At 47.0% G+C, this 27413-nt stretch overlaps 1 protein-coding gene across 3 annotated transcripts in view; it reads right to left on the bottom strand.

Annotated features, from left to right (window-relative positions):
* The window catches only part of LOC138283023 (E3 ubiquitin-protein ligase TRIM11-like), a 174038-nt gene that overhangs the window by 66705 nt on the left and 79920 nt on the right, over window positions 1-27413 (bottom strand). The window contains exon 6 of one of the 3 annotated variants that reach the window (XM_069221138.1): window positions 310-3800. The exons of the other annotated variants lie outside the window; for them this stretch is intronic. Coding sequence (XP_069077239.1) covers window positions 3532-3800 — 269 coding nt within the window. The 3' untranslated portion in view covers window positions 310-3531. Of the gene's footprint in view, window positions 1-309; window positions 3801-27413 lie in introns of those variants that run through there. 3 annotated transcript variants of the gene reach the window in all.

Genomic DNA, 27413 nt, shown 5'->3' with positions numbered 1-27413 from the left:
AATACTTCTTCCTAATTCTCCTCCAAAGTCTCCTTCCTCTCCTCTGTCTCGGCTAACCCTAGCACCAGAGATAGCTTGAATGTTTCCTGGGAGGCCTTGCCCACCACATCTGCTGACCTTAAAGGAATTACTGTTCTGTATGAAGCCAGATGTTGTCTTTATTCCTTTGTTCAACAGTTCTGTGTCCTTGGGAGGCTGAGAAGCCCATCCCGAGGGTCACTCGATGTGCCAGCCCTTGGCCTCCTGCGTGATCTCTTAGCCCTCTCTGGAACGAAGACGCCGCTCTGCCAAATAATGCTCATAGACACCTTTATACCTTTTAGTTTCATGTCTTTTATTGACGCCTCTAAAATTAACAAAAGGCCCCACCTTGGCTTTTTCCACAGTGTGCACCTCTAAACATTCTCACGCACAATCAGGGGAGCAGTCAGCAGTGCCTGTGCTTGGAGTAAGAATTATATACAATTGAGAGAACAGTGAATGTGCTTGAGTCAGCAATTCCTGTGGGTTGAGTCAGCAGTGCCTTGCTTGAAGACAAGTGCCTAAAATCAAGTGTACCTGTTACTGGAGACAATAGTTCCTGCGTTTTGAATCAGCAATATTTGTCTTTTGCATCAGCAGTGCCTTTGCTTGGAGCTAGCATTAGCAGCACAGCTGTCAACAGTGCCTGCGGTTTGAATTATAATTGCCTCGGCTGGCAGTCAGCAGTGCCTGTGAATTAGAATTACATGTAATTCAGTTAGCAGTGCATGGACCAGGAGTGAGCATTAACTGCACCGGAGTCATGAATGTCTGTATATGGATTTATAATTTAGTGAGTAGTGCCTGTTATTGAAGTCCACATTGACTGTTTAATGCCAGCAGTGCCTGTTTGGAGTCAAAGTAAGCTATACTGGAGTCAGCAGTACATGTGTTTTGAACCGGAAGTGCCTGTGATTGATGTCAGGAATGCCTGTAATGCTCATGCTAGGAGACAGAAGTGCCTATGACTGGAGTTACCAGTACCTGCATTTGGAGAAAGGTTATGTGTATGTGAATGAGTAGTGCCTGCTTGTGGATTAAGCACTGACAGCATTTCATCTCAGTAGTGCCCATATTTAGAAATGCCTGTATTTGTAGTAGTCAGCATTATCTGTAATGAGCCATGAGTGACTGTGCATGGAGTGAGCAGTGCATGTCTTTTGAAAGAAAAGTGGCTGGGCTTGAAGTTAAGTGCCACTGAGCGGAGTCAGTAGTGTCTTTGTTGCGGGTTAGCAGTGCCTGTATTTGGAATCAGGATCATCTATAACTGAGGCAGCAGTGCATGTGCTTGGGAGAAAGTCTTAGATGCACTGGAGACAGGAAATTCTGTGCTTGGTGTAAACATTATAAAAAATATCCATAACTGAGTCACCAGTGCCTGTGTTTGGAGCCAATAGTACTTGTAATTTGATTCAGCTGTGCTTTTGGATGAGGTGAGTAGTGCCTGTATCAGAGGTGCCTATATTGAATCAGCAGTGCCTGTGACTGAAGTCAGTAGCTTCAGTCTTGTCTTCCTGTTTTAAATTGGCAGTATTTGTTTTTTGCATCAGCAGTGCCTGTGCTTGGAGTCAGCATTATGAGTACTGTAGTCAGCAGATCCTGTGCCTGTAGTCGGGACCTCTGGGATTGGAGTCAGCACTATCTGTAATGAGTCAGCAGTGCCTGTGCCTGGAGTCTGGGATACCTGGAATTAAGTGAACAGTGTCTATTCATGGAGTAAGCAGTGACACTAATTCACATCAGTAGTGCTTGTGTTTAACAGTGCCTGTATTTGCAGACAGCATTATCTGTAATGGGTGACAAGTGACTGTGCTTGGAGTGAGCAGTGCCTGTGTCTTAAACCAGAAGCCCCTGTGCTTGAAGTCAGGTGTCAGCAGTGCCTGTGTTTTGAATGAGGTGTTTCCGTGATTGAAGCCATCAATACCTGTTGTCTTTTTTAAATCAGCAGTGCCTGTGTCTGAAGTGTCTATGCCTGGAGTCTATAGTTCCTGTGATTTGGAGTCAGCCGTGGGCGTTATCTCTGACACAAATCACAGGCACTGCTGACTTCAAGTGCTAGGTTATCAATAATTAAGGCAGAAAAACCTGTGTTTGAAGTCAGTATTAGTGAAGTCTCCAGTGCCTATGTTTTAATTCAACATTGCCTAGGCTTGGAGTCCAGGAACTCCTTAACTGAATCAGCAGTGCCAGTGCAAAGAGTCAGCGCGGCCTATGCTTGGAGTCTGGGTTATATTTAATTAAGACAGCAGTGCCTCTACCTGGAGCGAGCAATGCCTGTGCTTGGAGTAAGGATTATTTAGAAATGAGGTAGCAGTGTGTGTGCTTTGAGTCAGCTTTGCCTCTTTTGAATGAGCAGTGCCCATTACTTGAGGCAGCAGTTTCTGTGTCTGAATCAGCAGTACCAATGCTCGGAGTCAGCAGTGCCTGCCACACGTCAGCAGTGGTTTTACTTTGACTAAAACATGATTGGAGTTAGCAGTGTCTGTCTTTAGAGTCAAGAGTGCCTATGATAGGAGTCTGGAGTACCTATGCCTGGAGCCAAGGTTAGCTGTAACTGACTGAGCAGTGCCTGTTCATGATGTAAACATGTATTGTGTTTTGCCTCAATAATGATCATGCCTATCGGGTTGGAGTCAACATTATCTGTAGTGTCAGGATTTATTGTGTTTGGGTCAGCAGTGCCTGTGTATTGGACAAGCAGTATTTTGAATAAGCAGTGGCAGTAACTGGAATCAAAGGTGCCCAGTTTGAATAAACAGTAGTTGAGTTTTGAATCAGCAGTGCCTGTGCATGGAGTCAGGTGTATCTGTGCTTGGATTCAGAAGCGCTCTGAGTTAGCAGTGCATGTGGTTTGAGTCTGGAGTGCCTGGGACATGAGTCTGTTATACCTGTGCATAGTTATCTGTATGTGAGTGAGCAGTGCCTGTTTTTAGAATATGCAGTGACAGTGTTTCCCATCAGTAGTGCCCATCTTTAGTGAACAGTACCTGAATTTGAAGTTAGGGTTATCTGTAAATGAGCCAGCAGTGCCTGTGCCTTGAGTGCCTGGAGCCATCATTACTGAGACAGGATTGCCTGTGACTAGAATTGGTAGTGCCTGTATCTGGAGTCAGGTGTGCTCAGAGTCAGTGCTAAATGTTAATTAAATGAAGAATCAGGAGCAGAAGGGGTTAAATCTGAGATGGAAGGTCACATCCCCTCCCCCAGGTGAGCTGGAGCCCCTCCCCCTGCAGCTCCTACACCAGCCTCAGCTCTGCCGGGAAGAAGAGCTCATAGACAGGGTCCCCGAGACTGAAGATGGGGAAGAGCCTGCGGGTGAAGCGGGTCCGGGGGAAAGTGTAGAGAAGCTCCATGGAGTCCGCATTGTACAGGGACAGCCGCCCCCCCTCGTAGTCCAGATACACCCCCAGCTTCAGGGGATCCTCAGGAGGGGACAGGGGGGTCCGAGGGGAGGTGAGAGCCCAGTACTGACCCCCCCACCCCTCCCTCTCCACAGCCCAGACCCCCCCCTCAGGTGACCATGTGACCCCCCCCTTCCTCTCCACAGACTCTGCTGCGACCCCCACAGTCCATCCCCCCCCCCTCCCGCAGCAGCTGCAGCTCCCAGTAATGTCTGCCTGAGGTGAACCCCTCGATCCCCAGCACACAGGGATTATAGGAGGTGAATCTCTTGGGGGTGTCCGGCAGGCGCTGTGCTGTGCGTGTCCGTCTCACACGTCTCCCCCCCTCAGACAGGAGGAGCTGAGGATGTGCTGTGTCTGGATCCAGAGTCACCATCACTGCAGGGAAGAGACTCAGAGTTAGAGATTTAAAGCTAAATACATGTTATTTATATTTCATATTCAGGTTATTGACACGAGGCAAAACTATACAGCACCTCTCTAGAAGGAGCACACTGCACTCTACAATACACTGCACTACACAGCACCTACCTGGAAGGAGCGCTTACTGCACAATACTCTGCACTACACAGCGCCTACCTGGAGGGAACACACTGTACTGTACAACACACTCCACTATGGAAGGAGCCCATTGTAAAACACACTGCACTACACCACACCTACCTGGAAGGAAAAAACACTACAATACACTGCACTACACAGCACTAACCTGAAAGTAGCACACTGTACAATACACTGCACTACACCACACCTACCTGGAAGGAGCACACTGTACTGTACAATACACTGCACTACCCCTGCACCTACCTGGAAGGAAAAACACTGCACTACACAGCACCTACCTGAAAGGAGCACACTGTACAATACACTGCACTAACACAACCTACATAGAAGCAGCACACTGTACTGCACCATACACTGCACTACACAGCACCTACCTGGAAGGAAGACACTGCACTGTAAAATACACTGCACTACACAGCACCTACCGGGAAGGAGCACACTGTACTGTACAGTACACTACACAGCACCTACCTGGAAGGAGCACACTGTACTGTACAACACACTCCACTATGGAAGGAGCCCATTGTAAAACACACTGCACTACACCACACCTACATGGAAGGAAAAAACACTACAATACACTGCACTACACAGCACTAACCTGAAAGTAGCACACTGTACAATACACTGCACTACACCACACCTACCTGGAAGGAGCACACTGTACTGTACAATACACTGCACTACCCCTGCACCTACCTGGAAGGAAAAAACACTGCACTACACAGCACCTACCTGAAAGGAGCACACTGTACAATACACTGCACTACACAGCACCTACCGGGAAGGAGCACACTGTACTGTACAGTACACTACACTACACAGCACCTACCTGGAAGGAGCACACTGTACTGTACAGTACACTACACTACACAGCACCTACCTGGAAGGAGCACACTGTACTGTACAATACACTGAAGTATACAGCACCTACCTGGAAGGACCACAGTACTGTACAATACACTGCACTAACAGCACCTACCTGGAAGGAGCACACTGTACTGTGCAATACACTGCACTACACCGCACCTTACACCGCACCTACCTGGAAGGAGCACACAGCACAATACACTGCACTACACAGCACCTACCTGGAAGGAGCAGACTGTACTGTAAAATACACTGCACTACACAGCACCTACCTGGAAGGAGCAGAATATACAATACACTGCACTACACAGCACTTACCTGCAAGAAGCACACAGCACAATTCAATGCACTACACACCACCTACCTGGAAGGAACACGCTGCACTGTACAATACACTGGACTGCACTGCACCTACCTGGAAAGAACACACTGTATAATACACTACACAAAACCGCAGCTACCTGGAAGGAGCACTCTGTACTGTACAATACACTGCACTACACCCCACCTACCTGGAAGGAGAACAGTTTACTATACCGGAATGAGCACACTGGAGAGTACAATACACTGCACTACACGGCACCTACCTGGAAGAAGACACTGCACTGTACAATACACTGCACTAACAGCACCTACCTGGAAGGAGCACACTATACAATACACTGCACTACACAGCACCTTACACCGCACCTACCTAGAAGGAGCACACTGTACAATACACTGCACTACACCGCACCTACCTGGAAGGAGCACACTGTACTGTACAATACACTGAACTATACAGCACCTACCTGGAAGGACCACACACTACTGTACAATACACTGCACTACACAGCACCCTACCTGGGAGGAGCACACAGCACAATACACTGCACTACACAGCACCTACCTGGAAGGAGCAGACTGTACTGTAAAATACACTGCACTACACAGCACCTACCTGGAAGGAACAGAATATACAATACACTGCACTACACAGCACCTACCTGCAAGGAGCACCCAGCACAATACACTGCACTACACAGCACCTACCTGGAAGGAGCAGACTGTACTGTAAAATACACTGCACTACACACCACCTACCTGGAAGGAACACGCTGCACTGTACAATACACTGGAATGCACCGCACCTACCTGAAAGGAGCACACTGTATAATACACTACACCGCAGCTACCTGGAAGGAGCACACTGCACTGTACAACACACTGCATTACACCCCACCTACCTGGAAGGAGAACACTTTACTATACTGGAATGAGCACACTGTAGAGTACAATACACTGCACTACACAGCACCTAACTAGAAGGAGCACATTTTACTGTACAATACATTGCACTAACAACACCTACCTAGAAGGAAAACACTGTACTGTACAATAAACTGAACTACAAAGCACCTACCTGGAAGGAACACGTGGTATAATAAACTGAACTATACTGCACCTACCCGGAAGCAGCACATTGTACTGTACAATACACTGCGCTACACAACACCAATCTGGAAGGAGCACACTGCACTGTACAATACAATGCACTACACCACACCTACCTGGAAGGAGAACACTGTACTGCACAATACACTTTGCTAACAGCACCTACCTGGTTAGGAGCACACTGTACTACACAATACCTACCTGGAAGGAGTACATTGTACAATACAATGCACTATAGAAGGAGCACACTGTACTGTACAATGCACTGCACTACACAGCACCTACCTCGAAGGAGCAGACTGTACTGTACAGTACACTGCACTACACAGCACCTATCCGGAAGGAGCACACTGCACTGTACAATACAATGCACTACACCACACCTACCTGGAAGGAGAACACTGTATTTTCTGCACAATTCACTGGGCTAACAGCACCTACCTGGTTAGGAGCACACTGTACAATACACTGCACTACACCGCACCTACCTGGAAGGAGCACACTGTACTGTACAATACACTAAACTATACAGCACCTACCTGGAAGGACCACACACTACTGTACAATACACTGCACTACACAGCACCTACCTGGAAGGAGCACACAGCACAATACACTGCACTACACAGCACCTACCTGGAAGGAGCAGACTGTACTGTAAAATACACTGCACTACACAGCACCTACCTGGAAGGAACAGAATATACAATACACTGCACTACACAGCACCTACCTGCAAGGAGCACCCAGCACAATACACTGCACTACACAGCACCTACCTGGAAGGAGCAGACTGTACTGTAAAATACACTGCACTACACACCACCTACCTGGAAGGAACACGCTGCACTGTAAAATACACTGGAATGCACCGCACCTACCTGAAAGGAGCACACTGTATAATACACTACACCGCAGCTACCTGGAAGGAGCACACTGCACTGTACAACACACTGCATTACACCCCACCTACCTGGAAGGAGAACACTTTACTATACTGGAATGAGCACACTGTAGAGTACAATACACTGCACTACACAGCACCTAACTAGAAGGAGCACATTTTACTGTACAATACATTGCACTAACAACACCTACCTAGAAGGAAAACACTGTACTGTACAATAAACTGAACTACAAAGCACCTACCTGGAAGGAACACGTGGTATAATAAACTGAACTATACTGCACCTACCCGGAAGCAGCACATTGTACTGTACAATACACTGCGCTACACAACACCAATCTGGAAGGAGCACACTGCACTGTACAATACAATGCACTACACCACACCTACCTGGAAGGAGAACACTGTACTGCACAATACACTTTGCTAACAGCACCTACCTGGTTAGGAGCACACTGTACTACACAATACCTACCTGGAAGGAGTACATTGTACAATACAATGCACTATAGAAGGAGCACACTGTACTGTACAATGCACTGCACTACAAAGCACCTACCTCGAAGGAGCAGACTGTACTGTACAGTACACTGCACTACACAGCACCTATCCGGAAGGAGCACACTGCACTGTACAATACAATGCACTACACCACACCTACCTGGAAGGAGAACACTGTATTTTCTGCACAATTCACTGGGCTAACAGCACCTACCTGGTTAGGAGCACACTGTACAATACACTGCACTACACAGCACCTACCTGGAAGGAGCACACTGTACTGCACAACAAACTGGCCTAACCTCACCTACCTAGATATGAGCACACTGTACTGTACTTTACAATACACTGCACTACACAGCACCTACCTAGAAAGTGCACACTGTACTGTACAATAAAATGCACAATACAACGCCTACCTTGAAGGAACAAATAGTACAATAAACTGCACTATACTGCACCTACCTGTAAAGAGCACATTGAGCAATACACTGCACTACACAGCTCCTACCTGGAAGGAGAACACTGTCCTGTCAATACACTGCACTACACAACACCTACCTGCAAGTACCACACTGTAAAATATACCACACCTACATGGAAGGAGCACACTGTACAATGCACTGCACTACACAGCACCTACCTCGAAGGAGCAGAATGTACTGTACAATACACTGCACTACACCACACCTATCTGGAAGGAACACACTGTATTGTACAATATACTACACTTCACATCACCTACCTGGAAGGAGCACGCTGTACTGTAGAATACACTGCACTACGCAACACCTCTCTAGAAGGAGAACACTGCACTGTACAACACACTGCACTACACCACCTACCTGGAATGAGCACACTGTACTATACAATACACTACACAGCACCCACCTTGCAGGAGAACACTGTACTGTACAATACGCTGCACTACACAGCACTGACCTACAAGGACCCCACTGTAGAATAAACTGCACCTACCGGGAAGGACCCCACAGTACTGTATTACACACAGCACTACACAGCCCCTACCTGGAAGGAACACAGAGTACAATAAACTGCACTATACTGCACCTACCTGTAAAGACCATACTGACGATACACTGCACTACACAGCACCTACCTGGAAGGAGCACACTGTATTGTACAATACACTGCCTAACAGCACCTATCTGGAAGGAGCATACTATCTTGTACAATGCACTGCACTACACAGCACCTACCTGGAAGGAGCATACTGTAGAATACACTGCACTGCGCAGCAACTACCTGGAAGCAGTACACGGTATTGTACAATACACTAAACTACACCAGACATACCTGGATGGAGCACGTTGTACTGCACAATACACTGCACTACACAGCACCTACCAGGAAGAAGCACACTGTTCTATACCATACACTGCACTAGACCTCACCCATCTGGAGGGAGCACACAGTACAATGCACTGCACTGCTTCTGCCTGGAAGTAGCAGACTACACAATACACTGCACTACACAGCACCTACGTGGAAGGTGCACAATGTACTGTGCATTACCCTCCACTATACAGCACATGGAAGGAGCACACTGTACTGTACGAGACACTACACTGCACAGCACCAACATGGAAGAACAATACTGTAGAATGCACTGCACTATACAGCACCTACCTGAAAGGATCACACTGTACTGTACAATACACTGCACTATACAGCACCTACCTGGAAGGATCACACTGTACAATACACTGCACTACACAGCACCTACCTGGTTGGAGCACACAGTACAATACACTGCACTACACAACTTCTACCTCGAAGGAGGAGACTATACATTACACTGCACTACACAGCACCTACCTGTTAGGAGCACACTGTACTGTACAATACACTGCACTACACAGCACCTACCTGGTTGGAGCACACAGTACTGTGCATTACACAGCACTATACCGCACCTACCTGGAAGGAGCACACTACTGTGCATTAAACAGCACTATACAGCACCTACCTGGAAGGAGCACAGTGTACAGTGCATTACACAGCACTATATAGCACCCACCTGGAAGGACCACACAGTACAATACACACAGTACAGTACACTGCACTACACAGCTTCTAGCTGGAAGGAGCAGACTATACAATACACTGCACTACACCTCACCTACCTGGAAGGAGCACACTGTACTGTACAATACACTGCACTGCACCGCACCTACCTGGAAGGTGCACACTATACACTGCACTACACTGCACCTAACTGGAAAGAGCACACTGTACAATACACTGCAGAACACCGTACCTACCTGGAAGAACCACACTGTACTGTACAATACACTGCACTACACCTCACCTACCTGGAGGGAGCACACGTACTGTACAACACACTGCACTACACCCCACCTACCTGGAAGGAGCAGACTGTAGTGTACAATACACTGGCCTAACAGCACCTATGTGGTTAGGAGCACACTGTATAGTAAAATACACTGCACTACAGAGCACCTACCTGGAAGGAGCACACTGTACAATACACTGCATTACACCTCACCTACCTGGAGGGAGCACAGAGTACAATACACTGCACTTCACAGCTTCTACCTCGAAGGAGCAGCCTATACAATACACTGCACTATACAGCACCTACCTGGAAGGAGCACACTGTACTGTGCCTTACACAACACTATACAGCACCTGTCTGGAAGGAGCACACGGTACTGTGCATTACCCTGCACTATACAGCACCTACCTGGAAGGAAAACACTATAGAATACATTGAAGTACACAGCACCTACCTGTAAGGAGCACACTGTACTGTACAATACACTGCACTACACAGCTTCTACCTGGAAGGAGCACACTATACTGTAGAATACACTGCACTACACAGCACCTACCTGGAAGGAGCACACTGTAGAATACACTGCACCGCACCTACCTGGAGGGAGTACAAAGTACAATACATTGGACTACACAGCTTCTACCGGGAAGGAGCAGACTGTACTGTACATTACACTGCAGTATACAACACCAAACTAGAAGGAGCACACTGTACTGTGCATTACACAGCACTATACAGCACCTACCTGGGAGGACAACACTATAAAATACACTGCACTATGCAGCATATACCTGGAAGGAGCACACTGTACTGTACAATAAACTGCACTACACAGCACCTACTTGGAAAGGCCACAATGTAGAAAACACTGCACGTACCTGGAGGGAGCACACAGTACAATACATTGCACTACACAGCTTCTACCTGGAAGGAGCAGACTATACAATACCCTGCACTACACAGCACCTATCCGGAAGGAGCACACTGCACTGTACAATACAATGCACTACACCACACCTACCTGGAAGGCGAACACTGTACTGCAGAACAAACTGGCCTAACTTCACCTATCTAGATATGAGCACACTGTACTTTACAATATACTGCACTACACAGCACCTACCTAGAAGGTGCACACTGTACTGTACAATAAAATACACAATACAACACCTACCTTGAAGGAACAAATAGTACAATAAACTACACTATACTGCACCTACCTGTAAAGAGGTCATTGAGCAATACACTGCACTACACAGCACCTACCTGGAAGGAGCAAACTGTGCCATACAATACACTGCACTACACCGCACCTACCTGGAAGGAGAACACTGTCCTGTCAATACACTGCACTACACAGCACCTACCTGGAAGTACCACACTGTAAAATATACCGCACCTACATGGAAGGAACACACTGTACAACAGCACCTACCTCAAAGGAGCAGACTGCACTGTACAATACACTGCACTACACAGCACCTATCTGGAAGGAGCACACTGCACTGTATAATACAATGTCCTACACCACACCTATCTGGAAGGAGGACACTGTACTGCATAAAACACTTGGCTAACAGCACCTACCTGGTTAAATCAAATCAAATCATTAACATTTATAAAGCGCGCTACTCACCCGTGCGGGTCTCAAGGCGCTACAATGTACTACATGTACTGTGTATTCCACACTTTGCTCTCCAATGATGACGGCCGAACGCCAGAAACACGTGTCCGGAGATACGGCATTCGCCGCACCAACTTATGGTGAAAAACTTTCTACAACGTTACAGCACTTGCTGCACCCATTTATGGTGAAAGACTTTTAAAAAAATTATTCAAATTAATTTTAATGACTGCATTTATAATGGTGCTTTGGGGCTATTCGAGCTGAAATGTAAGACAGGGTGCTCCCTTTTTGGACTGTGTACTGTACAATACACTGGCCTGACAGCACCTACATGGTTAGGAGCACACTGTACTGTAAAATACACTGCACTACAGAGCACCTACCTGGACGGAGCACACTGTACTGTACAATGCACTGCACTACACCTCACCTACCTTCAGGGAGCACACAGTACAATACACACAGTACAGTACACTGCACTACACAGCTTCTAGCTGGAAGGAGCAGACTATACAATACACAGCACTACACCTCACCTACCTGGAAGGAGCACACTGTACTGTACAATACACTACACTGCACCTACCTGGAAGGTGCACACTATACTATACACTGCACTACACCGCACCTACCTGGAAAGAGCACACTGTACAATACACTGCAGTACACCGTACCTACCTGGAAGAACCACACTGTACTGTACAATACACTGCACTACACCTCACCTACCTGGAGGGAGCACACTGTACTGTACAACACACTGCACTACACCCCACCTACCTGGAAGGAGCAGACTGTAGTCTACAATACACTAGCCTAACAGCACCCATGTGGTTAGGAGCACACTGTACAGTAAAATACGCTACACTACAGAGCACCTACCTGGAAGGAGCACATTGCACCGTAAAATACACTGCACTACAGAGCTCCTACCTGGAAGGAGCACACTGTACAATACACTGCATTACACCTCACCTACCTGGAGGGAGCACACAGTACAATACACTGCACTACACAGCTTCTATCTGGAAGGAGCACACTGTACTGCACAACAAACTGGCCTAACCTCACCTACCTAGATATGAGCACACTGTACTTTACAATACACTGCACTACACAGCACCTACCTAGAAGGTGCACACTGTACTGTACAATAAAATGCACAATACAACACCTACCTTGAAGGAACAAATAGTACAATAAACTGCACTATACTGCACCTACCTGTAAAGAGCACATTGAGCAATACACTGCACTACACAGCACCTACCTGGAAGAAGCACACTGTACCATACAATACACTGCATTACACAGCACCTACCTGGAAGGAGAACACTGTCCTGCCAATACACTGCACTACACAGCACCTACCTGCAAGTACCACACTGTAAAATATACTGCACCTACATGGAAGGAGCACACTGTACAATGCACTGCACTACACAGTACCTACCTCGAAGGAGCACACTGTACTGTACAATGCACTGCACTACAAAGCACCTATCTCAAAGGAGCACACTGCACTGTATAATACAATGCACTAGACCACACCTATCTGGAAGGAGCACACTGTACTGCATAATACACTTGGCTAACAGCACCTACCTGGTTAGGAGCACACTGTACAATACACTGCACTACATGTACTGTGTATTCCACACTTTTCTCTCCGCTGATGACGGCTGAACGCCAGAAACACGTGTCCGGAGATACGGCATTCGCCGCACCAACTTATGGTGAAAAACTTTCTACAACGTTACAGCACTTGCTGCACCCATTTATGGTGAAAGACCTTTTAAAATGTTACTCGAATTCATTTTAATGACTGCATTTATAATGGTGCTTTGGGGCTATTCGAGCTGAAATGTAAGACAGGGTGCTCCCTTTTTGGATTGTGTACTGTACAATACACTGGCCTGACAGCACCTACATGGTTAGGAGCACACTGTACTGTAAAATACACTGCACTACAGAGCACCTACCTGGCAGGTGCACACTGTACTGTACAATGCACTGCACTACATCTCACCTACCTTCAGGGAGCACACAGTACAATACACACAGTAGAGTACACTGCACTACACAGCTTCTACCTGGAAGGAGCAGACTATACAATACACTGCACTACACCTCACCTACCTGGAGGGAGCACACTATACAATACACTGCACTACACCTCACCTACCTGGAAGAACCACACTGTACTGTACAATACACTGCACTACACCTCACCTACCTGGAAGGAGCACACTGTACTGTACAACACACTGCACTACACCCCACCTACCTGGAAGGAGCAGACTGTAGTGTACAATACACTGGCCTAACAGCACCTATGTGGTTAGGAGCACACTGTATAGTAAAATACACTGCCCTACAGAGCACCTACCTGGAAGGAGCACACTGTACCGTAAAATACACTGCACTACAGAGCACCTACCTGGAAGGAGCACACTGTAGAATACACTGCATTACACCTCACCTACCTGGAGGGAGCACACAGTACAATACACTGCACTACACATCTTCTACCTGGAAGGGGCAGACTATACAATACACTGCACTACACAGCACCTACCTGGAAGGAACATACTGTACTGTGCATTACCCTGCACTATACAGCACCTACCTGGAAGGGGCACACTGTAGAATACACAGCACTACACAGTACCTACCTGGAAGGAGCACACTGTACTGTGCAATACACTGCACAGCGCCTACCTGGAAGGAGCATACTGTACTGTAGAATACACTGCACTACACAGCACCTACCTGGAAGGAGCACACTGTAGAATACACTGCACTGCACCGCACCTACCTGGACGGAGCACATAGTACAATACATTGCACTACACAGCTTCTACCTGGAAGGAGCAGACTATACAACACACTTCACTACACAGCACGTACCTTGAAGGAGCAGACTGTACTGTACATTACACTGCAGTATACAGTACCTACCTGGAAGGCGCACACTGTAGAATACACTGTACTACACAGCACCTACCTGGAAGGAACATACTATACTGTACAATACACTACACAGCACCTACCTGAAAGGAACACAGTACAATAAACTGCACTATACCACACCTACCTGTAAAGAGCACACAGTACAATACACACTGCACTACACAGCACCTAAGTGGAAGGAGCACACTGTCCTGTATAATACACTGCACTGCACCATACCTACCTGGAAGAAGAACACTGTACTGTACAATGCACTGCATTACACAGCAGAAATCTGGAAGAAGCACTCTGTACAATACACTGCACTATAGAAGGAACACACTGTACTGTACAATACACTGCAATACATAGCACCTACCTAGAAGGTGCACACTGTACAATACACTGCACAATAAAACACCTAGCTGGAAGCAACACATAGTACAATAAACTGCACTATATTGCACCTGCCTGTAAAGAGCACACTGAGCAATACACTCCACTAAACAGCACCTACCTGGTAGGAGCACACTGTACTGTACAATACACTGCACTACACAGCACCTACCTTGAAGGAGAACACTGTACAATACGCTGCATTACACAGCACCGACCTGCAAGGACCACACTGAGGAATAAACTGCACCTACCTGGAAGGACCCCACTGTACTGTATAGTAGACTGCACTACCCAGCACCTACCTGGAAGGAACACAAATTACAATAAACTGCACTATACTGCACCTACCTGTAAAGACCACACTGAGTGATACACTGCACTATCAGCACCTACCTGGAAGGAGCACACTGTACTGTACAACACACTGCACTACACAGCACCTACCTGGAAGGAGCACACTGTAGAATGCACTGCACTGCACAGCAACTACCTGGAAGGAGTGCACTGTATTGTACAATACACTGCACTACACCAGACCTAACTGGAAGGAGCACGCTGTACTGCACAATACACTGGCCTAACAGCACCTACCTGGAAGGAGCACACTGTACTGTACAATACACTGCACTACACAGCACCTATCTGGAAGGAGCACACTGTAGAATACACTGCACAGGAACTACCTGGAAGGAGTGCACTGAATTGTACAATACACTGCACTACACCAGACCTACCTGGAAGGAGCACGCTATACTGCACAATACACTGGCCTAACAGGAGCTACCTGGAAGGAGCATACTGTCCTGTACAATACACTGCACTACACAGCACCTACCTGGAAGGAGCACAGTGTAGAATACACTGCACTGCAACTACCTAGAAGGACCACACCGTAGAATGCACTGCACTACGCAGCAGCTACCTGGAAGGAGCACACTGTACTGTGTATTACACAGTACTATACAGAACCAACCTTGAAGGAAGGTGGGGAGGGAGTTCCAGGTTTTGGGGGTGAGGTAGGAGAAGGACCTGCCTCCTGTGGTGGTGCGTTGGATGGGGGGGGCTTCGGCTAGGGCAAGATCGGCTGATCGGAGGTTGCGTGTGGGAGTGTGGAAGTTCACTCTTTTGTTGAGGTAGGTTGGGCCGGTGTTGTGAAGCGATTTGTGTGCATGGATGAGGATCTTGAATGTGATTCTCTTGTCTATGGGGAGCCAGTGAAGGGATTTGAGGTGTGGTGAGATTCGTTCGTGCCGGGGGAGGCCAAGGACGAGGCATACGGCTTCTGCCTGGAAGGAGCAGACTATACAATAAACTGCACTAAACACTACCTACCTGGAAGGAGCACACTGTACTGTGCATTACACAGTACTATAGAGAACCTACCTTGAAAGAGCACACTGTACTGTACAATACACTACACTAGACAGCACCTACCTGGTAGAAGCACACTGTACTGTACAATACACTTCAATACATACACAGCACCTAACTGGAAGGACTACACTATAGAATACACTGAACTACGCAGCACCTACCTGGAAGGAGCACACTGTACTGTACAATACACTGCACCACACAGCACCTACCTGGATGGACCACACTGCAGAAAACACTGCACTACACAGCACCAACCTGGAAGGAGTACACTGTAGAATACACTGCACAGCACCGCACCTACCTGCAGGGACAAGATAGTACAATACACTGCACTACATAGCGTCTACCTGGAAGGAGCAGACTATACAATACACTGCACTACACAGCATCTACCTGGAAGGAGCAGACTGTACTGTACATTACTCGGCAGTATACAGCACCTACCTGGAAGGAGCACACCGTACTATACAATACACTACAGTGCACAGCACCTACATAGAAGGACGCACTGTAGAATACACTGCACTAATAGCACCTACCTGATAGAAGCATACTGTACTGTACAATACACTGCACTACACAGCACCTACCTGGAAGGAACACACTGCAGAATACACTGCACTGTGCAGCAACTACCTGGAAGGATTACACTGTATTGTACAATACACTGTACTACACCAGACCTACCTGGAAGGAGCACGCAGTACTGTGCATTACACACCACTATACAGCACCTACCTGGAAGGTCCACACTGTTGAATACACTGCACTACACAGCGCCTACCTGGAAGGAGCACACTGTACTGTACAATACACTGCACCATACAGCACCTACCTGGAAGGAGCACACTGTACTATACGAGACACTACACTGCACAGCACCTACCTGGAAGGACCACACTGTAGAATACACTGCACTACAGAGCACCTACCTGGAAGGACCACACTGTAGAATACACTGCACTACACAGCACCTACCAGGAAGGAGCACACTGTACTGTACAATACACTGGCCTAACAACACCTCCTGGTTAGGAGCACACTGTAATATACACTGCACTACAGAGTACCTACCTGGAAGGCGCACACTGTACTATACAATACACTGCACTACACCTCACCTACCGGGAAGGAGCACACAGTACAATATACTGCACTACACAGCTTCTACCTGGAAGGAGCAGACTATAAAATACACTGCACTACACAGCACCTACCTGGAAGGAACATACTATACTGTACAGTACACTACACTACACAGCACCTGCCTGGAAGGAACACATAGTACAATAAACTGCACTATACTGCACCTACCTGTAAAGAGCCACAGTACAATACACTGCACTACACAGCACCTAACTGCGAGAATCACACTGTACTGTACAATATACTGTACTACACAGCACCTACCTGGAAGGAGCACACTGTACTGTATAATATACTGCACTGCACCACACCTACCTGGAAGAAGAACACTGTACTGTACAATGCAGTGCACTACACAGCAGAAATCTAGAAGGAGCACATTGTACAGTACACTGCACAATATAATGAGCACACTCTACTGAGCATTACACAGCATTATACATCACCTACCTGGAAGGAGTACACTGTACTGTACTGTAGGAGGCTGGAATGGCTTGTAGTGAGTACCAAGGGGTACTTACATCTTGCACCAGGCCCAGTTATCCCTTATTAGTGTATAGGGGTGTCTAGCAGCTTAGGCTGATAGAAAATGGTAGCTTAGCAGAGCAGCATAGGCTGAACTAGGAGACATGCAAAGCTCCTACAGTACCACTAGTGTCACTTGCACAATATCATAAGAAAACACAATACACAGATATACTAAAAATAAAGGTACTTTATTTTTATGACAATATGCCAAAGTATCTCAGTGAGTACCCTCAGTATGAGGATAGCAAATATACACAAGATATATGTACTGTAGGAGGCTGGACTGGCTTGTAGTGAGTACCAAAGGGTACTTACACCTTGCACCAGGCCCAGTTATCCCTTATTAGTGTATAGGGTGTCTAGCAGCTTAGGCTGATAGATAATGGTAGCTTAGCAGAGCAGCTTAGGCTGAACTAGGAGACGAGTGAAGCTCCTACAGTACCACTAGTGTCACTTGCACAATATCATAAGAAAACACAATACACAGATATACTAAAAATAAAGGTACTTTATTTTTATGACAATATGCCAAAGTATCTCAGTGAGTGCTGTAGGAGGCTGGACTGGCTTGTAGTGAGTACCAAGGGGTACTTGCACCTTGCACCAGGCCCAGTTATCCCTTATTAGTGTATAGGGTGTCTAGCAGCTTAGGCTGATAGATAATGGTAGCTTAGCAAAGCAGCTCAGGCTGAACTAGGAGACGTGTGAAGCTACTACAGTACCACTTAGTGTCATATGCACAATATCATAAGAAAACACAATACACAGTTATACTAAAAATAAAGGTACTTTATTTTTATGACAATATGCCAAAGTATCTTAGAGTGTACCCTCAGTAAGAGGATAGGAACTATACACAAGATATATATACACAATAGCAAAAATATGCAGTATAGTCTTAGAAAACAGTGCAAACAATGTATAATTACAATAGGATGCAATGGGGAAACATAGGGATAGGGGCAACACAAACCATATACTCCAAAAGTGGAATGTGAATCACGAATGGACCCCAAACCTATGTGACCTTGTAGAGGGTCGCTGGGACTATTAGAAAATAGTGAGAGTTAGAAAAATAACCCTCCCCAAGACCCTGAAAAGTGAGTGCAAAGTGCACCAAAGTTCCCCTAAGGACAAAATAGTCGTGTTAGAGGGAGAATGCAAGGAAAACACAAATCAGCAATGCAACAACGATGGATTCCTGTCTGAAGGTACCTGTGGAACAAGGGGACCAAGTCCAAAAGTCACAAGCAGCTCGGAGATGGGCAGATGCCCAAGAAATGCCAGCGGTTGGTGCAAAGAAGCTCTTACTAGGCTGAAGAACTGTGAATACTGCAGGAACGACCAGGGCTAGAGACTTCCCCTTTGGAGGATGGATCCCCCACGCCTTGGAGAGTCGTGCAGAAGTGTTTTCCCGCCGGATGGACGCCAACAAGCCTTGCTACACGCAAATCGTGCGTTTGGCGTTTTTGGACGCTGCTGGGGCCCAGGAGGGACCAGGAGGTCGCAAATTGGACCTGCAGAGAGAGGGGACGTCGAGCAAGACAAGGAGCCCTCACTGGAGCAGGTAGCACCCGGAGAAGTGCCAGAAACAGGCACTACGAGGATGCGTGAAACGGTGCTCGCCGAAGTTGCACAAAGGAGTCCCACGTCGCCGGAGACCAACTTAGAAAGTCGTGCAATGCAGGTTAGAGTGCCGTGGACCCAGGCTTGGCTGTGCACGGAGGATTTCCGCCGGAAGTGCACAGGGGCCGGAGAAGCTTGCAAAGTCGCGGTTCCCAGCAATGCAGCCCAGCGAGGTGAGGCAAGGACTTACCTCCACCAAACTTGGGCTGAAGAGTCACTGGACTGTGGGGGTCACTTGGACGGTGTCGCTGGATTCGAGGGACCTCGCTCGTCGTGCTGAGAGGAGACCCAAGGGACCGGAGATGCAGCTTTTTGGTGCCTGCGGTTGCAGGGGGAAGATTCCGTCGACCCACGGGAGATTTCTTCGGAGCTTCTGGTGCAGAGAGGAGGCAGACTACCCCCACAGCATGCACAAGCAGGAAAACAGTCGAGAAGGCGGCAGGATCAGCGTTACAGAGTTGCAGTAGTCGTCTTTGCTACTATGTTGCAGGTTTGCAGGCTTCCAGCGCGGTCAGCGGTCGATTCCTTATCAGAAGGTGAAGAGGGAGATGCAGAGGAACTCGGCTGAGCTCATGCATTCGTTATCTAAAGTTTCCCCAGAGACAGAGACCCTAAATAGCCAGAAAAGAGGGTTTGGCTACCTAGGAGAGAGGAAAGGCTACTAACACCTGAAGGAGCCTATCACAAGGAGTCTCTGACGTCACCTGGTGGCACTGGCCACTCAGAGCAGTCTAGTGTGCCAGCAGCACCTCTGTTTCCAAGATGGCAGAGGTCTGGAGCACACTGGAGGAGCTCTGGACACCTCCCAGGGGAGGTGCAGGTCAGGGGAGTGGTCACTCCCCTTTCCTTTGTCCAGTTTCGCGCCAGAGCAGGGGCTAAGGGGTCCCTGAACCGGTGTAGACTGGCTTATGCAGAATTGGGCACATCTGTGCCCAACAAAGCATTTCCAGAGGCTGGGGGAGGCTACTCCTCCCCTGCCTTCACACCATTTTCCAAAGGGAGAGGGTGTCACACCCTCTCTCAGAGGAAGTTCTTTGTTCTGCCATCCTGGGCCAGGCCTGGCTGGACCCCAGGAGGGCAGCTGCCTGTCTGAGGGGTTGGCAGCAGCAGCAGCTGCAGAGAAACCCCAGGAAGGGCAGTATGGCAGTACCAGGGTCTGTGCTACAGACCACTGGGATCATGGAATTGTACCAACAATGCCAGGATGGCATAGAGGGGGCAATTCCATGATCATAGACATGTTACATGGCCATATTCGGAGTTACCATGGTGAAGCTACATATAGGTAGTGACCCATATGTAGTGCACGCGTGTAATGGTGTCCCCGCACTCACAAAGTTCAGTGAATTGGCTCTGAACAATGTGGGGGCACCTTGGCTAGTGCCAGGGTGCCCTCACACTAAGTAACTTTGCACCTAACCTTTACCAGGTAAAGGTTAGACATATAGGTGACTTATAAGTTACTTAAGTGCAGTGTAAAATGGCTGTGAAATAACGTGGACGTTATTTCACTCAGGCTGCAGTGGCAGGCCTGTGTAAGAATTGTCAGAGCTCCCTATGGGTGGCAAAAGAAATGCTGCAGCCCATAGGGATCTCCTGGAACCCCAATACCCTGGGTACCTCAGTACCATATACTAGGGGATTATAAGGGTGTTCCAGTAAGCCAATGTAAATTGGTAAAAATGGTCACTAGCCTGTCAGTGACAATTTGGAAAGAAATGAGAGAGCATAACCACTGAGGTTCTGATTAGCAGAGCCTCAGTGAGACAGTTAGTCACTACACAGGTAACACATACAGGCACACTTATGAGCACTGGGGCCCTGGGTTACCAGGGTCCCAGTGACACATACAACTAAAACAACATATATACAGTGAAAAATGGGGGTAACATGCTAGGCAAGATGGTACTTTCCTACACAACCCCCCCCCAAACGAAGGACAATAAGACTAGCCATTACCTGATGAGTCTTCATTGTCTAAGTGGAAATATCTGGAGAGTCCATCTGCATTGGAGTGGCTACTCCCAGGTCTATGTTCCACTGTATAGTCCATTCCCTGTAGGGATATGGACCACCTCAACAATTTAGGATTTTCACCTTTCATTTGTTTTAGCCAAAGTAGAGGTTTGTGGTCTGTCTGAACAATGAAGTGAGTGCCAAACAGGTATGGCCTCAACTTCTTCAGAGCCCAGACCACAGCAAAGGCCTCCCTCTCAATGGCAGACCAACGCTTTTCTCTAGGGGTCAACCTTCTACTAATAAAAGCAACAGGTTGATCCTGGCCCTCAGAATTAAGTTGTGATAGGACTGCCCCTACTCCTAATTCAGATGCATCAGTTTGGACATAGAATTTTTTAGAGTAACAAGGGCTTTTCAGGACAGGTGCAGAGCACATGGCCTGCTTCAGCTCCTCAAAAGCTTTCTGACAGTTTGCTGTCCATAATACCTTTTTAGGCATTTTCTTGGATGTGAGGTCATTAAGAGGGGCTGCAATGGAGCCATAGTTCTTAATGAACCTCCTGTAATACCCAGTGAGGCCTAGGAAGGCTCTCACCTGAGTCTGAGTGGTAGGGGGAATCCAATCAATAATAGTTTGGATTTTCCCCTGAAGTGGTGCAATCTGTTCCCCACCAACAAGGTGTCCCAGATAAACCACCTTACCCTGCCCTATCTGGCACTTTGAAGCCTTGATAGTGAGGCCTGCCTTTTGCAGGGCCTCCAAAACTTTCCAAAGGTGGACCAGGTGATCATCCCAGCTGGAGCTAAAGACAGCTATATCATCCAAATATGCTGCACTGAAAGCTTCCAGCCCTTGCAGGACTGTGTTCACCAACCTCTGAAAAGTGGCAGGTGCATTTTTCAAACCAAAAGGCATTACAGTAAACTGGTAATGTCCTCCAATGGTAGAAAATGCAGTCTTAGGTTTAGCATCTTCTGACATTTTGATCTGCCAATACCCTGCAGTCAAATCAAAAGTGCTTAGATACTTGGCAGATGCCAGTGTATCTATTAGCTCATCTGCCCTGGGTATAGGGTGAGCATCTGTTTTGGTTACCAAGTTGAGACCTCTATAGTCTACACAAAACCTCATTTCCTTCTTTCCATCTTTAGAATTGGGTTTTGGTACCAGTACCACAGGAGAAGCCCATGGACTGTCAGAGTGCTCAACCACTCCTAGTTCCAACATCTTCTGAACTTCTTGCTTTATGCAGTCCCTGACATGGTCAGGCTGCCTATAGATCTTACTTTTGACAGGTAAACTGTCTCCAGTATCTATAGTGTGCTCACACCAAGAAGTGGTGCCTGGCACAATGGAGAAGAGTTCTGAAAATTGTCCTAGGAGATTTATGCAATTATCTTTCTGCTCAGCAGTAAGACAATCAGCCAAAACTACCCCTTCCACAAGAGCATCTTGTTCTGTGGAAGAGAAGAGATCAGGTAGAGGATCACTGTCTTCTTCCTGTCCCTCATCTGTTGCCATGAGCAGGGTGAGATCAGCCCTGTCATAGTAGGGTTTCAGGCGGTTGACATGGAGCACCCTAAGGGGACTCCTGGCAGTGCCTAAGTCAACCAAGTAGGTGACTTCACCCTTCTTTTCAACAATTGTGTGTGGACCACTCCATTTATCTTGGAGTGCTCTTGGGGCCACAGGCTCCAAGACCCACACTTTCTGCCCTGGTTGGTACTGAACCAAAACAGCCTTCTGATCATGCCATTGCTTCTGGAGCTCTTGGCTGGCCTGAAGGTTTTTACTGGCCTTTTTCATGTACTCAGCCATCCTTGATCTGAGGCCAAGTACATAGTCCACAATATCCTGCTTAGGAGCTTTTAAAGGTTGTTCCCAACCCTCCTTTACAAGTGTGAGTGGACCCCTAACAGGGTGTCCAAAAAGAAGTTCAAAGGGGCTGAAGCCCACTCCTTTCTGGGGTACCTCCCTGTAGGCAAAAAGGAGGCATGGTAGAAGGATATCCCATCTCCTGCGGAGTTTTTCAGGGAGTCCCATAATCATGCCTTTGAGAGTTTTATTAAATCTCTCCACCAGTCCATTTGTTTGTGGATGATAGGGTGTTGTGAACTTGTAAGTTACACCACACTCCTTCCACATGGCCTTTAAGTATGCAGACATGAAATTGCTTCCTCTGTCTGATACTACTTCCTTTGGGAAGCCCACCCTGGAAAATATTCCCAGGAGGGCCTTTGCCACTGCAGGAGCTGTAGTGGTCCTTAAAGGAATTGCTTCAGGATACCTTGTGGCATGGTCCACTACCACTAAGATAAACCTATTGCCTGAAGCAGTAGGAGGGTCAAGGGGGCCAACTATGTCAACCCCTACCCTTTCAAAGGGAACCCCAACCACAGGCAGTGGGATAAGGGGTGCCTTTGGAGTGCCACCTGTCTTGCCACTGGCTTGACAGGTTTCACAGGACTTACAAAATTCTTTTGTGTCCTCAGACATCCTAGGCCAATGAAACAGTGGTACCAATCTGTCCCAAGTTTTCATTTGACCCAGGTGCCCAGCTAAGGGAATGTCATGTGCCAGTGTTAGGAGGAACTTTCTGTACTCCTGAGGAATCACTAATCTCCTGGCAGCTCCAGGTTTAGGATCCCTATGCTCAGTGTACAAGAGGTTGTCCTCCCAGTAAACTCTGTGTGAGTCACTGACATCCCCATTAGCCTGTTTGACAGCTTGCTGTCTGAGACCCTCTAATGTGGGACAGGATTGCTGTGCCACACTCAGCTCCTCTCTGGCAGGCCCCCCTTCACCCAAAAGCTCAGCAGTGTCTGCTTCCAGCTCCTCTGGTGTAGGTTCTGCACAGGGAGGGAATTCTTCTTCCTCAGAATTAGAATCCACTGTAGAGGGAGGGATAGTAGGAAGTGGTTTGCTTCTACTAGCCCTAGCTTTAGGGAGCACTTGGTCCATTGTTCCAGGATCCAAGCTTCCCTGTCCTTTTTGCTTTTTGGCCTGAGCCCTTGTCAAAGCAAAAATATGCCCTGGGATGCCCAGCATTGCTGCATGGGCCTCCAACTCCACATCTGACCAAGCTGATGTCTCCAAATCGTTCCCTAATAGACAGTCTACAGGTAAATCTGAAGCTACCACAACTTTCTTTGGACCAGATACCCCCCCCCAGTTGAGATTTACAACAGCCATGGGGTGGCTTTGTGTTATGTTGTGAGCATCGGTTACTTGGTACTGGTGTCCAAGTATGTGTTGTTCAGGGTGCACCAGTTTCTCAATCACCATTGTGACACTGGCACCTGTGTCCCTGTAGGCCTGGACCTCAACACCATTTATTAGGGTTAGTTGCTTGTACTTCTCCAAGTTATGGGGGCAAGCAACCAAAGTGGCTAAGTCAATAGCCCCTTCAGAGACTAAAGTAGCCTCTGTGGTCTCCCTAATCAGACCAACCCCAACTAAATTACCAAAAGTGAGCCCAGCTACTCCCTTGGATTGGCTATTAGTAGGTTTGCTCCCACCACCACTGCTATTAGTAGGGACACTAGGTGTAGCAGTAGGGGTTGTAGTGGTAGGAGCTGTGGTGCCTTTCTTTGGACAACTGGGATCTGTTGTCCAATGGCCTTTTATCTTACATAAATAGCACCATGGTTTCTTTTCCTTGTTCTGATTAAAGGAGGGTTTGGGCCCACCACCCCCACCAGAGTGTTTTTGTGGGCCTGATGAAGACTCATTTTTAGATTTGTCCCCACCCTTGTCTGAAGACTTACCATCCTTCTTTTTGTTGCCATCTTTGTCACCCCCTGTATGAACTTTTCTGTTCACTCTTGTTCTGACCCATTTGTCTGCCTTCTTTCCCAATTCTTGGGGAGAGGTCAGATCAGAGTCCACCAAGTACTGGTGCAACAAATCAGACACACAATTATTCAGAATATGCTCTCTCAGGATTAAGTTATACAGGCTGTCATAATCAGTAACTTTACTGCCATGTAACCACCCCTCCAAGGCCTTCACTGCCTGGTCAATGAAATCAACCCAGTCTTGTGAAGACTCCTTTTTGGTATCTCTGAACTTGATCCTGTACTGTTCAGTGGTTAAGCCATAACCATCCAGGAGTGCATTCTTAAGAACTTGGAAATTGTTAGCATCATTTTCTTTTACAGTAAGGAGCCTATCCCTACCTTTTCCAGTAAATGATAGCCATAGGATAGCAGCCCACTGCCTTTGAGGGACATCCTGTACAGCACAGGCCCTCTCAAGTGCAGCAAACCACTTGTTAATGTCATCCCCCTCCTTGTAAGGGGGAACTATCTTATGCAGATTCCTGGAATCATGCTCTTTTGCAGGATGACTATGGGGAATACTGCTGCTGCCACCATGGGTATCTAAACCCATTTTCTGTCTTTCCCTCTCTATTTCTAAAGACTGTCTATCCAAATCCAGCTGTTGCTTCTTGAGCTTCAGTCTGGTTTGCTCCACTCTCAATCTATTGAGCTCCCTTTCCAACAATCTGTCATCAGGGTGGGTGGGAGGGACATTTCTAGATACAGAGGTATGATGGGAATGAACAGAAGGAGACCTGTCCCTTACAGAGGGCACCCTAACAGCTTGGCTACCAGTATAATGTGAGAGCACATCATCAGTATGATGTGATTCAACCTCTGTACCAACTATGCTAGACTGTCTAGTAATGGGCAGGCTGAGAAGTTTCTTTCCTGAACCTTTTCCTGGGGGAGTCCCTGGATCAGATTGAGAACCATTAGCTACTTTTTCTACAGATTGGGCACTTATGGCCTTATCCTGTACTCTAAGCATATTAATTAACAGTTCTAAAGAAGGATTCTTCCCTACACTCAAACCTCTCTCTATGCAGAGACTCCTTGCTCCTTTCCAGCTAAGGTGATCATATGCAAGTTTGGACAGTTCAACTTTTTGGCCTGTGCCAGACATTTTTTAGAGAGAGTTAAAGTGATAGACAAAGAGAAAAAAGTTTTCAGAACTTTTTGGAAAGACAGAAAAAAAACTTTTTAAACTTTTAAGAACTTTTTGAAAGTTTAGAAGTACTTTTCAGCACTTAGAAAAGAGTGAAAAGAGGAAATGCAAAACTTTTTGGCTATGTGTATATACACTGACCTTGTTTTGTATATTTTTCTCTTATGAAAAGTACAATGACAAGAGTGGTAAGTAGTCTCAAAGCACTTATCCCACCACTGCACAACCAATGTAGAAGGCTGGACTGGCTTGTAGTGAGTACCAAGTGGTACTTGCACCTTGCACCAGGCCCAGTTATCCCTTATTAGTGTATAGGGTGTCTAGCAGCTTAGGCTGATAGATAATGGTAGCTTAGCAAAGCAGCTCAGGCTGAACTAGGAGACGTGTGAAGCTACTACAGTACCACTTAGTGTCATATGCACAATATCATAAGAAAACACAATACACAGTTATACTAAAAATAAAGGTACTTTATTTTTATGACAATATGCCAAAGTATCTTAGAGTGTACCCTCAGTAAGAGGATAGGAACTATACACAAGATATATATACACAATAGCAAAAATATGCAGTATAGTCTTAGAAAACAGTGCAAACAATGTATAATTACAATAGGATGCAATGGGGAAACATAGGGATAGGGGCAACACAAACCATATACTCCAAAAGTGGAATGTGAATCACGAATGGACCCCAAACCTATGTGACCTTGTAGAGGGTCGCTGGGACTATTAGAAAATAGTGAGAGTTAGAAAAATAACCCTCCCCAAGACCCTGAAAAGTGAGTGCAA

Source organism: Pleurodeles waltl, chromosome 2_2 (assembly GCF_031143425.1).
Source record: "Pleurodeles waltl isolate 20211129_DDA chromosome 2_2, aPleWal1.hap1.20221129, whole genome shotgun sequence".
Taxonomy (NCBI): domain Eukaryota; kingdom Metazoa; phylum Chordata; class Amphibia; order Caudata; family Salamandridae; genus Pleurodeles; species Pleurodeles waltl.
This window is presented reverse-complemented; position numbering and strand designations above follow the sequence as displayed.